At 37.2% G+C, this 14,850-nt stretch overlaps 1 protein-coding gene across 2 annotated transcripts in view; it reads left to right on the top strand.

Moving 5' to 3' along the window:
- The window catches only part of ano3 (anoctamin 3), a 68,520-nt gene that overhangs the window by 16,101 nt on the left and 37,569 nt on the right, over positions 1–14,850 (top strand). Inside the window, exon 1 of one of the 2 annotated variants that reach the window (XM_041276526.1) lies at positions 4,331–4,504. The exons of the other annotated variant lie outside the window; for it this stretch is intronic. Within the exon in view, the coding sequence (XP_041132460.1) occupies positions 4,459–4,504 (46 nt within the window). The 5' untranslated portion in view covers positions 4,331–4,458. Of the gene's footprint in view, positions 1–4,330; positions 4,505–14,850 lie in introns of those variants that run through there. 2 annotated transcript variants of the gene reach the window in all.

Genomic DNA, 14,850 nt, shown 5'->3' with positions numbered 1-14,850 from the left:
AAAATACACACAGACTGTACAAAAAATGCCTCATGAATACAGTAGTCTCCACGTATAGGAACACCTCCTAAGAAAACACTTTGCCAAAGGGAACACCCTTGTAGTGAAACTGATTTTCCCTATTTTAAATGCTCCAGCTTAAAAGAACACATTCTTGGCACCGATAGGGATTTGTTCACAACGGGGTAGAGTACTGTTTTGTAATCTGATAACTCGTCATCATCAAACTTAAATTAAAAAGGTTTATTCAATCTTTTCAAAAGCGACTTGTCATCGCGAGAGTGTGTTGAGGCACTCTGATTGGTTTATTCAATTTTTCCAGAACCCCCCCTGTCATATCGATGATTTGTTTTGTATTCTGATTTCCACCAGTGCACCTCACTGTTACAAAATGGCATGTAGACAAATACTGTTTACATGCCATGTAAACATGCATGTAAACAGAAACCGCTGTTTCTCTTGCTACAGAAATATTGGAAATTGTTCGAGCTCTAAAAAAAAACCTGAATCAGACACAAGTCGCCGACAACAATTTGGTGTTTCCCATTCTGGTGAGTTGCTTCACCATTCTGTTAAATAGTGTGCATGTCTTCTATGTTGCTGCTGCATTTTTTAACATGCTTGTGGGTGGTGTGTTAATTTAGTTTTACAGTTTGTTAACGTTAGTTTGTTACTTTATTATTATAGTTTATTATCAAAAACTTGACTATTGCTTTTCTTTTACTTATTCAGTTCATTCCATATGTTGATGCACAGGCTTATTGACAAGTAATACATATTTATTGATTTGTATTGTGTCTTGTGGCTAACTCTGTCTTAGAGAACACTTCCGCTACAAGAACACTCTGCTTGCTTCCTGATGGGTGTTCTCTTAGCCAGAGGCTACTGGAAAACAGGGTTACAGCTGGAATTTGAAACTACTCTACTCTAAACATACAACAGCCAAAATATTGCACAAAATATTCTTTCCTTTACCACAATTCTGCCTATCAGCTAAATATAAACAACACTTTTCGGGGTATCTGAGGTGCAAAGGATTATTTTTATTAAGCCTTGGCTGTACAACGCCACAATTTAGATATGTTCCAACCTAGCATGACCTTCTAAGTAGATAATAAACAACGGTCTACAGCAGAGGGAGGCTAGCAGTAATTTCAGTGTATTATTTCCGTCAGTATGACAGGATGCGAGTGTGAACTTGGCTTGTTTTATTACAAGGAATGTTCTCTACTGTTGTGCATTAGAAGACAGCTATAAGTTCTTCATGATTGTGGAATTAAAGGTAGAGATGGGGTTAGGAGTGGGACGAGTATAACAGGCAGTGTGATACACTGCTTTACAGATTCTGTCCCCGGAGATGAGGTTAAAATCTCTAAAGCCATGAATACAGACGAGCATAGTGGTTAGGCTGCTCGCTTGCGGTGTGCCACTTCGCTGGTTCTCACCCAGCCCTTTTACAAAGGCAAGACCCAGACCACCTCAGGCTCATTGTTATCTCATGTCTATAAAATCCCAAACCAGAGAATCCTCTAAACAGGACTAGCTTTCTTAGCTGGTGTGATATGGATGATCTTATGATAAGAGTACATCAACTCCAAAAACTAGGATTTGGGGAGAATGTGATTATTGTTGTTGCGGATGTGATTGGTGTGCATGGCTTAAAACAATTTTTACTTCACTCTGGGATAAACCACGGATTGGGATTAAGTTTCAATTACGGTGCTGTAATCTACAGTGTATATCATCTTTAAAGAATTTAATGCCACAACACTTTTAGAATCTGTTGATATCTGTGCCCTTTGGGGGAGAGCCCTTGAATCTTGAAGTTTGGTGTCTTCACATGTTTCATTGCTTTATGATGAATGTGTTTTTCACAACAGCCGCATGTGGTAAATCGGGAAACACAGACAGTAGACCAAATAACAAGGAATTTCCAAGAAAGTTCACTGCAAACTGAGACATCTATAGAGAAAGATGATTGAACCTCAAAGCTGGAGCAACATAACGTCAGTGCGATTACAAACATTGTAAAAATGAACAGGAACAGTAACATTGACTTAACATGTGAGGCATCAGACCTTGTAACAGGACACTAATCATAAAGCACAGTATACAGTAGGCTCCAGACAATGATAAAGCAGGATGATAACAGCTCTAATGGAATCCCATGGAATATGAAATAGCAGTCAGTATAGAAATGGTCCATCTGTACTGTACAGTAGCTTCTGCTTATTGCACAGAAACAGTGGGCTGCTGCAGGTCCATCCTGTTAATGGTCTGCATTGATTGAACAGTGTATATCCCTTGTAAACTGCTCTCCAAAGCAATTGAATTGCATTTTTGATTGAAGAGGCATTTTTCTTTTCTTTGTAAGTACAGAAAGAAAATGAAAAATCAATAGGCTAATCTAAGCTCATAAAAAAAAAAAAAAAAAACAGAAAAAAAAAACACAAGCATTATAGGAACCTGGATTAAAATGTTTCATATAATTTCATATAGATTGTACTAGTATGTAACTTTATTGTACATAGTTAGCAGTTCTAATGTGGCATGCATGAATGCCTTAATGTGTAATAAGATTGACGTATACTGTATATAACTGATTATTATTTTCCATAGCAAGCAACGGCCATGGACATCATATCTCTGTCCCAGGTGTATCTGATAATTGTATTTTGGCTTCAAATGCTTCAGTATGCGATTTAAAAGTTATTTCACACTTCAGCTGCAGTAACAATGATCACATCTGCTCCTCAACATAAGGTGACAGTTACTTATGAGAACAGAATGGTGCTCCACTATCAGGAACTGCCAGGTGCATACTGGTTCAATGCATCAAGTCCTACAGGGTGTTTAAACTGTTCTGGAGGGATGCATGAGCCTTCCTTAATTAATGAGTGTTAACCAGCCAGTTCTGTTCTCCAGAATGTTCTGTTAAATTTGAATGCTTATGACCAAGTCCTTGTGAAACATCCATAATCTGTCCAACTAACTGAGCCCTTATAATCAGCCCACTGTCCAATTCTGTCAGACGTGCTGTCTTGCCCATTGTGACTGAAAGTGACAAACGGGGGTGCAGCTGTTCTATATCGACACTTGTGGGACAATCTATACAAATGAGTGAATCACATGTGGCAGACAGGAACTTGGAGAAAACCGTGTGAATTATATTGTTGTGTAGTTCATCACCAGCTCTAGCTATACAGTGCAGTAGCACAGTTGTTTTGATATTTGTATTATTTGGTTTATTTGGTAATCTAGGTCTAGGGCATTGCTTGTAAATCCATTCTTCAAAAAAAAATAATACACTTTTACATTGCTGCTGGAGACACAGCATTCTGCATGTTGACAAACGCCACCAACACTGTTTAAGAGAGGGTTAAAGCAGATGTGACTAAGTCTTCCATTGCAACAAACCCCAGTGACTAAGTCTGCCATTGCAACAAACCTCAGGGCATTGGGTTTGGCAATGTCTGGACTTGTCTTGTTTTTGAAGAGGTTTTCACTTGGGCACAAAAGCAAACATTGATTTTTTTTTTTTTAATCAGTGAATTAATAGCCACAGTTAGCGATAGACAATTAACAAACCATTTTTTTTTAAACGTTAAATTTAATTAAAAAAAAAAAAAAAACATCTGCTGATTCAAAATACTGCTGTGTGTGTAGTCTGGCAGCAAAGAAAAACACAAGCATTGCACCCCTATAGGGTTCTACTTACCTTCTGTAAAAAAAAAAAAAAAAAAAAAACAAAAAAAAGACTATGCTATGCAGTATATGAGTTTGGGCAAAAATATAACATCATGCAAAAAGTGGATCTAACGTGGTGGGATATTTATATCTGACACACCGTGGTTGTCTCTTTACATTAAACCCATTTTAACAGACATAGAGCTTCAACATTAGATTTTAGAGTCGCGAGATGCATCCTATTCTAATAATGCAGTTTTAATGTAGTGCAGACCCTGTTTTGGTAACTCTGCAAAATCCCTACCCTTATAAACGTTTACAAGCGCAGCAAAGTGTAATAAAACATAGTGAAAGCATAGGTATGCATGGTAAAGAAGAGCAAGGTATGGGTAAAGCAAATTAATAAACATGACAAACCTGGGTAAACTATGGTAAACGCATAGCATAGCCATGGTGAAGGCAAGGTAAAAGGGAAAATCACCGTGCAAAAATACCGTGGTGAACTAAGGGAGCTATCAGTATTGTGCTAGTGGTCACGAAGAGGTGTGTGAAGCTGGAATGTCCTTGCTGTGCGTCGTCATGACAACGACAAAGGCGTGAAGATCCTGCTAGCAAAAGCAGGTGCTCGGGTTGCGCAGCGCTCCAGAATCCTCCTGGAATTCCACGCGGGAGGAGCTGAGCTGAGTGTGTGTCCTTTAGGTCTTCGACACTGTCAGTTTAGGCTTGATGAAAAAGGGATTATTGTGAACCAGGAGCTAAAAAAACGCAAAGATGGTGCACCACTCGTGTTCCATTCAGTCCTTTAAGCATCAAAAAGGTCAGTTCGGAATAGGTTTTGTATGCTATACGTGAAACGACCGAATTGTAACATGCCATTTATAGTGCGGGTCTGAGTCGGTACATAGGGCTGCTTGTTATGCAAGAAGTAGCGTTCCCGTTCAGTTTTCTGTGTGGTGCAATCCTTAAACGGTACTTGAAGTTGGAGTGTTGCAGTAGTTGCATTAAAGATTGCTTAAAAACGCGTTATGCAACAAATTCTAGCACAAAATGCAATTCTTTAAACTTTTGGGTTTGCTCAGTTTCTAGAAGCAGTGTATTACGTCCGCTTAATATATATGTATATATATATATATATATATATATATATATATATATATATATATATATATATATATATATATATATATGGCGCGTGAGTTCTAAGACTATTCTCTTCCAAAAAAGTATATGCGACGTCTTTCAGTATCATATCAGCTGGGTATTTTCATAAACAAAGTTATCTATCTGATCTTTCATTATGACTAGACTATCGTACATTATTATTATTTATTATTATTATTATTATTATTATTATTATTATTTATTAGTAGTAGTAGTAGTAGTAGTTGTAGTAGTAATACATACATGTTCAAATTTAAGGTAGAACTTAATTTTAATGTAGATCTGCGTAAATGCTTCACAAGAAACACACGCGCACACACACGCTTCGCATATATTCTATATAATAGTGGGTAGTTTCAGTATGTTGCATGCAGTTATTAAATCACACCTACCGTTTAACAGTTTTCCTCTGGCTAACATCATTTTCTGTCGCATTCCAGCTATACAGAGACTTTGTTATAGACTGTACATTACCTCCATTGCTTTGTATTCTGCACATATCCTATGCTATTATTTCCAAAGCTCAAAATGATTGCTATTGATATGTTTATAAACCAGTTTTATTACTTCCAGTTTCACATGGGATACCGGTACTGTCAGAAGGTCGAGAGTCCCTGTGTATACATATTGACCTGCAGACAGCAACTATATGGGTGACAAGCAAGGTTCTATTTAAAAGCATGCAGTACGTCTGTGCAGTAAAAAAAAAAAAAAAAAAAAAAAAGGTTATCTTTGTGAACAACTAATATCTTTGCGGTAGATCAGTGTTGCCATCTGTCAGGATTCTGAACGGTTTTAGTTTTTAAACTGACCATCTGACACTGTTTCAAATAATATCTGAATATAAAATAGATGCATGTGGATATACTATACAGTGTTGTTCCATAGTTTGAGCTGATACAGACTTAGCTAGAGCAACTGAGCGTGTTATTTGTTTAAATAAGACTGGTTTGAAAAGCTTGTAGTAAAACCCACAATGGTTTGTTGACTTCAAGATTCATCTTTGCGTAGCCACTTGCATTTAATCTTGTAAGAATTAGGCTAAAGATGCTTGCACATTCTCACAAACAGCGATTGTTTTTTAAGCACTGTATTAGTTTAAGTGACAGCAACCTGCACGTCAGCAGCGTTGTGCATTTGTGGATTGACTCGATGATGTTGGAGTTTACTGTGAACGTCCCAGGGCTGTCCACTAAGGGGAGCTGGGGAAACACTTAGACCTCTCACGAGTAATGTGGTAAATCCTGATTTTGTACAGTAATTGTACCTGTCAGGCTTCATCGATGCGCATTCGCTTAAGCTGCAAAGGACACGGAGCCGCTTTAATATGACAACAGTAGTATTTGATACAGGACCTAAAATGAGTCTTAATATAACAGCAAAACATTGCAAGAAAGAACAACAAACCTTTAAAATTGTTTTCAAACGTAGCTTTGCTCAGTGAGTAAGACCTTGCTCATGTCAGCCTGCAAAGCTTAATGAGTTTATAAAAGTAGATAACTAGCAGCTCTTCAGATGTTTAAACCAATAAAATCCCAAATATATAAAAAAAAAAATGATGCTGTTTCACGTTTACATCTCATGTCTATTACTTTGTTAGACATGAGTAAAAGTGCTTTGAAGATCTGTATCAGAGTAGTTACTATAACAAAAAATGTAAACTTACTTACAGGAGTAGTGCTTTGTACTATAACAGTGGCAGTGGGGTGCATTGGGAGTATAATTTATTTGCAACAAGGTTTCTTGTGCCTGAATAAATTCCACGACTCAGAGCTGATGGCAGGCTTCTATTTTTAATGGGAGATGGGTACAGGGCTAAAAGAAGGGGTACAGACAGGGCTAAAGAATTTGAAGATCTCTCCCATTGCCTGGAGGGAGATAAAAACTTCTTGATTGTTATTATTTTATCTCACAATCTTTTGTTTCGGAACTTTCCGCTGCTAGGAGACAGTGCTTTTGAAGTTTGAAGCTTAACACTGTTCTGAACCCTCTGTGGTTGCATAACAGAAAATTGCACAGTGTGATTAAGATGAAATCAGTGGTGCTTTTATGCCAAAGACAGTCAGGAATAACAGTGAGTAGTAACAGGTGTTCAGGAAACATTTTGTTTTTTTTTAATGTTCTGTTCATCGTTTAAAACTAGTTGTGGTTTGCCGGTCTAAGTTCTGTTTACCAAATTGAACAATTATATCACTTTGCAATGTCATACAGGTACAACTGTATCATGCATTTAGCACTCCTTTAGTGGTCATGGAGATAGCAATTCATGAGGTAGCGTTCGGCACAAATGCCTAGAATGCAGAGCTCTGGTTACAGCTTTTTGGAAGGAGTGAGTTATCACCTGCATCATCCAATTATACTACGGCAGGGATAAAATGTAGACACTAAACACTGGAAGGGAGACAGCCGCTAAAGACCTTTTCAGCAACATTAAGCAGCTTTAGCATTTTCTTCCATTATTGATTGAAGAATGAAATACAAAATCACTAAAGAACATTAATGCTTATGCAAATACTTATTCACATATTTTAAGTGTCAGTGAATCAGTTACATTCTGGAGAATGTCATTTTATTTACAAGAAATCGTAACATACTGTAGATTAAGAATCCAGGCTGGCAACCCAATCAGGAATATGTGGACTCCTAGAAGTAGTAGGGGTAGGTTATTTACCGCAAAACTCATTAGCAGAAAGTCACAGCCCTCTAGCATATTGTATTGCTCAAATTTGGGATGCATGAAGTTTTGTAATTGCACCAAAACACAATCAATGTTTGATATATATGTATGGGCTGAAACCAGTTACAGCAACAATAAATGCAGCACATTTCATCATAATTTGGATCAAACCAAAACAGCAGGCTGGACCAAAGCCATATAACTCTGTTCACACTATTCCAGTCAGTCTATGCTGGGGGATACAATTAATGCAAATATTTATCTGCTTATATAGAAGAAGCAATGACCAAGAAATTGAATTTGATCAAGCTGTACATTTCTACATGTTGTTCTTTGCTACATTAATAAAGAACACTGCTAGATCAAGCATGAAATCGTTGTTGTACTGTGTAAGAGGGAAGGGCAAACAAGCAATTGGCTTGATATAATCAGGGTTATTATGATTTAAATGAACTGTTTTGTGTTCGTTTTAAACACTATTTTATTGTTCTTGTTGTTTTACAGCCTGGGTGGGGTTAAAATGCCCCATCCAGATAAAATCGTGAGAATACTTGGTCAACAGCAAGTGATTCTTGATAAACTGGCTGTAGACCACGCGTATGAGAAAGCCTGTGCCGAATGTGGTCAAGTGATAAACTAGGTAATTGATAACCAGTTAATCCCTTGGCCACAGTATAAAAACAAGCAGCTTTGTGTCACTCGAGGTTGGCTGTTGAGAGATGTGGATGTCAAAGAAAAGTAAGAACTAAAAATTATAAAATAGAAGCAATTGCTACTCGTGTTGGATTTGGACCAGTGTGATACTTGTTTTTGTCTGTCTGTTTTGGCCGCCATGCTGTTTTCTTTTACAGAGTGTTTTATTTGTTTAAACCTGTTTATTTGTTTATTATTTGCAATAAATACATGCGTCACTCGCAGTACTGGGTGTGTGGATCCATTCACTTCCTGTTCTGACATCACCCACAAGCCGTCCTTGCCACAGTGTTATAACATGAAATATAACTGGGGTATAAATAAATAAATACATCATATTATTATGTATTTTAATCTTGAATAATTCCCATAAAATACTTTAGGGGTGTAACGATTCATTGTGTTGTCTTTGTTTTGTTATTGTTGTCTTTGTGTGACATATTGTATCTTAAAATTATAAAAAAGAAAACTCCAGACAAACCTCCAAATAGCTTTAAGCTCTCTGAATTGTGTGGAGGTTCCTTGGTATCTTAAGTAATATTCTATAGATTGTTCAGCAGATTCCAAGAGTTATCAACAAAGAGGAGGGCAGGGTTTTACAATGTAGGATAGAAACCAGTACTTTACTGGGAGGCACAGTATAACCACTCTACTGTGAAGAGTTTCAGAAGTTGCATTCAATAAAAGTGTGTGCCTCAGGCATGATGTCAGGGATTTATATCAATTCACAGTCCTGTTTACTACTGCACAGAGACTGCCAGCTTGGGGTAAGCCCGTAATTGCATTAATGGTACAGTCGATGCAAGCTTACCAAATGCTAGCGCTTTATAGAGCAATAAAGCTGTCATCCATTACTTTAATATGACAATGAATTCTTCTGGGGGATTCCAATTCCTTGGAAAAGTAAAGACTAATAAAATAAAACAAAGAGTGCTGCCATAGTTCCCATGTTCTCAGCACTCCAGGGATGAAGAACGATGTGTATTTTCAATTGATCTGCAACTAGTGGAAACAGAGGAAAAACTTTGACGTCTGCCCTGGTGCATTATGGGTTTCAATTTAGGCCAAGTAGGAATAACTTATGACATATGTCAAATATTTGATAATATTAAAGAACCAATTGTAAATCCACCATGTACTATACTGTGGTACCAATCTACATCAGTTTACAAAAAATAAAAACCCTGCCAAAATATAACAAGATGTTTACTATCAATCTAAAAAATCATTTTTACGTGATGCTTTTATAATTAGAAAATAGTCTCTCAAGACCAACACTTTGCAGTAAAGCAGTAGCCCGTGGTGGATAAATTTGTATTAGATGAAAAACAAGACTTAGTGACTGTTCATGATTGTCGCTGATGTTGCAGAGTGCTACAACAACAGCCCGAATATGTTTAATATTTAAATTGGTGGACCCTTTTTATTTTACTCTCATTCCAGTACTGAACACCAACGAAGGAGATCTGCAGTGCAAAGGCAGTTTAACTTCATATTATAAATACAGAGTTTATTTCTGGTCTAGTTGTATATATATATATATAATCATTAAGAAAAAATACATATTAAATAGCGCTGTTGCCCCCCCCCGTGACATGGTTTCCCCCACTGATATTGTTATGGACTTGTTTGTTTCAGGAGAGGTCTGGCTTATTGAATGCTTATTTTGTCTTCATCATTGCTGTACTTCAAGTATAGGGCAGAAGCATTATCTGCCTCCCCATAGCCAATCCTTTCTTTTCTCCTCCCGGCTAGATGGAGGATGAATTTAAGTGATCACATTTAAACTCAAAGTAGCTAGGTGGAAAACCAGCACAGCTGTTTGTTACTGCAGTAAAAATGAATAAGCGTAAATTGTAGGCAATACAGTCCGCTTCTTTCGTCTCTAAGTTCAGTGAAATTGACTATTCAAGTGTTTTTTTTTTTCCACTGCAGTATTAAATATGACTCTTCCAGTAAGCCTCATGCATGGTAATAAATACAGCAATGTTTTTCAAAAGGTTTTGCTGTCTAAACTACTGTGAGTTATTTAGACACTTTACATTTGTAATTTGTTGTATTAAAATGAATTTCCAGTACATGGAGCTATCGAAAGAAAGGGCTGAGGTTAGGTTGTGCTTTGAGTTGTGTTTTAAGCTTTTGTAGATTCTTTACAGCTTCATTCATGTCATGATAAAAGCAACCAATTTGAAAAGCCTTTGTGCACCCAGCATACTGTATAAGCCCTTTGCGCAATGCATACTGTATAAGCCCTTGTGTGCAATGCATACTGATTTGATTGCTGGTTATCTGTGATGTAAAGCTAAGGTCGTGACACTGTACAGGTATGTTAGTTTCAAAATCAAAGGTCTCCTGTCTTCACGATGTTAAAGAACATGCCAGTGCATTTCTAAACAATTTGGTTGCCCACAGGAGATTTCAGTGAGATGTGTTTGATCTCAGAAGATCACATGCTGCAGTCTAAATGTTCTAGTGCGTTTTTGAAAAGCTATTTTATGACTGCTTGGTTGCACAGTATACCCTTGTTTATAAGACCTGTTCTTGTAGTGTTAATACACTATATAGTTTTGGGCCCCAGTGCAAACAGACACTCATTACAGACATTACAGAGTTAAATGCTACTCCAGTCATGCTTCTGTTTCTCGTGCTGTGCATTTCTTAGAATAGATTTTTTCAGTTGCCATGGAGATTTTTAACTTAATTCATGCCATGAAGATTTTTAACTTCCTGCATCAGAGTACCACTGATTGTTATTTAGGACGTCAAAAAAGCAGCACTTCACATTCTGTTCATTGACAATTACAATGAACAGCTCACATCAGTTAACACTACCAAAAACCCCAGAGACTGAAAATATGTAAATCACTGGTTGAAGCCCTAGTGAAAGACTGTCCTATAGAAAAGGAATCGAGATGATTTATTCCCAGCTCCCCAATGCACTCACTCTGCTTGTGTTGTCAGTATACAGTAGAAGATTATGAAAAACGACCCGCCTTATTATGAGAAACCTCCATAGTATAATTTCCTTTGGCACTTGGAGCAGGGGTACCAGTTTCACTCCATGGAACATTTTTCACAGTACAGAATCTTTGGCCCCCCTACTGTCTATAAAACAAATGCTGTACATACCATAAAGTAACCAGTAGGAACTGCATGTTCCAAACCACAGGGACATAAAATCTTCTGTCAAATTTTCGTTACAATGGTGGCATGTGACAATTTTATAACCAGCCAATAGTATGGGTCCAAGTCAATCAGCCTAGCTGTTACATTGTTACTATATTACAAGTAACTACACTATATTAGGTAGTTGCTTATTACTTCCAGTAGTTTTGTTTTGCTGTATTTTTCTGTTTAAGTCAACCATGACCTTTACAGGAGAAAGATCACCTAAGAACCATCAAATTTAATGGTTTGTAGATGATTCATGACTTCTTTCGAAGTAACTGAGTTTAATGGAATTACGGTTCTAATGTTTGAGATATAATAAACCAAACACCTCCAAGGTTAACTGGGCATCAGCACATTTGTGAATGCATCAATTTTCAGCATGGTGTGTGTTTAATAAAATATTTGGTATAACATTTTTTCTCGGCTGTTGTTTAAAATAATGGAAGAGTAGAAAACATTTTAATTTTAATCATTTTTTTTTTTACAATTCATGAGTTAAAGCTTTGCGAGTAGGGCTTAATAAACCTTAATCTCCCAGTTACTGCAATTGGGAGAATTTGGCTTTTGTTCTTGATGTCTCTGGCTGGTTGAGGGTAATGTGATGTTTTGGTAGAAAAATCAGTTTAGCTGGTTCATACTTATTCATTAGGGATTTCAAAAGCTGAAAAGAGATCACAGTGCTCATTATGCAGTAGAATCAGTACTCCAGTTTAACATATATTCTGTAGCTGTCCCCTACGCACTGACAAAAAAAATCCTGCAGCTCCAAATTATAGCAATCCACAATATATTGTGTCAAACACAGTATTGTATACAGCCTTTCACAGACACCAATTAAACCTGGATCAAAGTCTGTATATCTGTCGACTCCTCATCACAATGATGTGCAAGCGTGCTGACTGTAGCTTGGTCTGTGGTATTTAATCTTATTTCGTGGTTGCTTTTGAACAAATGCAGGAGGTCAACAGTGCTTTGAATTCTTACATTTTAAGGCTTGACATTCTATCTGGATGTTCCACGGTAGTGCACCCTGAAACAGAGCTTTCTGATTGGAGGATACAGTTCTTTCTGATACTCTTAACACGTGGTAAAGCTATGAAACGGTTCAACTTTTTGATTGTTCTCAGCTCCTAAAAAGTTGCAGAGTTCAAGTTACTTATGAAATACTATAGCTAACTTGAAATCTGCAATTATTAAAGAGCTGAAAACAAGTAAAAAGGTCTAATTAAGCTAATTATTGGTTCAGTTAAGGGTTTAATTAAGTAATTGAGAGCTCAGTTGGAATGAAAACCAGATGACACATGGGGTCCCCAGGACCAGGGTTGGGAAGCCCTGATCTAATACGTGGTAAAGTTAAGAAACGCTTCAACTTTTTTGTTTGTTTCTTTTCTTTTTGTTTTGCATCAAAGAAGAATAGCTTTTTTTCTCCCACACTACATATTCTTCTTTGACAACAACAACAAAGAGGGCTTTAAACAGAATACATCCCTATCCGTATGGCATAGCTATGCGGCTGTGCCACAAGGCAGGCAAAGCCTTTCGCTAGCGCGGTTCCATCAATAGGCAAACGAATAATACAGCGGGTTATGTAAAGAACTGGCCTGCAATGGACTGTGCTGAAGTGAAGTTAGTGAGACACTCTGAGGCACAATACTCTGAAGCTTGAGTCTTTGAAGAACTGGCCAGCATCCAGGTTCCTGATGTACAAAGATTACCTTTTTTTTCTTTTTTCCTTAAAAAAAATTGTTAAAAACCCTGAAGAGTTTTTGTTCTATAAAGCTTGTTGTTATTTCCAATGCTAATTTATCAAGTAATGTATACCAAAAAAGTATGGAACCAAACAAAAGTACTTGCAACATCAAATGAGGATTAGGGCTTGATTATAGTGATCTAAACTGTGGTGGCCTTACTGTATTACTCAGTATCAATCCCACTGAGGTTAATATTCCTGCAGTCTGGGAGATTTACTGAACTTCTTTGTAATAGAACTATATAAATTCAGACAAGTGGTAGAACAAGGTCTGCACTAAAGCAGGATTGATTTGACGTGGCAGAGGCAATAAGTTTGGCCAGCACTCTTGAAATTGTAGAAATGTTTTGCTGTATCAGTAAGCTTTACATGTTAAATATTCTGCAGTATGTTGGAAAAGGATTACCTCATTCTAAAATATCGCCTTTATAGCAAAACCTATGGTAGAAGCTGAATTTGCTGATTTAGGCAGCCCCTAGAGCACAACCTAAAAAAACATTACCCCTGTATTTCTACCCAACTGTCACCCCTCGGCTGCAACCCACACACCAGTCATGGAAGATCTACGTGGGGGCGTTTGATGCCAGTTGTGACGAGTGCAGTCATATAATAACTGTGACGTTTTCTAACATGATTCTGCCTTGGTTTAATTGCCTAAACAAATCAGAACAGCCTGTTGACTGAATTTTTAAAAAAAAATCGATTTCATAATGTGTTGCTTTAAGCTGCTGCAGCTCAATTAATGCAACTCCTCTCCTTTGTCATTAAACCCACATTTTTTTTATCAAAGCAACAATCACACTAATTCAGTGAGATAATATAATTTATTAATTGTTTTCCATGAGGGGTGTACTGTATGGCAATGTGCATATTCATTTGTAATATCCATCACATACTCCTAAGTACTGGTTGAGAAAACATGGTAATGTAGTCATCTTTACAAAGGTGGGTGGAGGAACTGATATTTATTAACAATGTTAGTAGTGGGAGACATGGTGGGAGAAGCATGTGTTTGCTAAATGCTTGATTCAAAGCAGTGCATCTCAACTGCACACAGAATGGGAGGTAAAACATTATCTGCACCCGTTTCTGAGATAAACTTAGTTTGTAATATTACATGGCGACTGGCAAGTGCTGCATATGAAGTGCCATGAAAATTGAAATGTTCTAAGCAAAACTTGTGTTTAACTTGTTTAATAGAGACAAGTCTGGAATGGTTAGGTAATGTCACTTATTTTTTAAGGCATGTGTTATGTATTTCATGGAAAAGGGGTGTCCTGTATAGTTGCTAGAGTTGTGTAGAGATGTTTCTGCTAGTATTTGGAAGCAAGGTCTCATGCAGTCACAGAGCACAGGAAAATATATTCCACTCATAAATCATAACGGTCAATGTTTAACACACTTTCTTATTGACAAGGATCGAGGATCTTGGGAACTCGTACGCTAGTGCTCTTTGTTGATTTGTGTATTGTGGAATAATTTGCTCCCCAAACAAAATGTTCTTGCTTTAAAGACTTTTTCAGTGCATTTATTTTTTCCCTTTCAATAGGAATCCAATTATGTTCTCCAGAGGACACTGACCCATTTACTTGTGGACTGTTAAGTTACATGCACACACAGCATTGTTTTCAGGGAGGTTTTAGGGGGTAATGTCATGAGTTAAAAGCATTAAACTGGTATACTAATCGTTAGAGTTATAGTGCTGTTCCAT

This window comes from Polyodon spathula, chromosome 17 (genome assembly GCF_017654505.1).
Source record: "Polyodon spathula isolate WHYD16114869_AA chromosome 17, ASM1765450v1, whole genome shotgun sequence".
Taxonomy (NCBI): Eukaryota; Metazoa; Chordata; class Actinopteri; order Acipenseriformes; family Polyodontidae; genus Polyodon; species Polyodon spathula.
The sequence above is the reverse complement of the archived record's forward strand: the minus strand, read 5'-3'. Positions and strand labels throughout refer to the sequence as shown.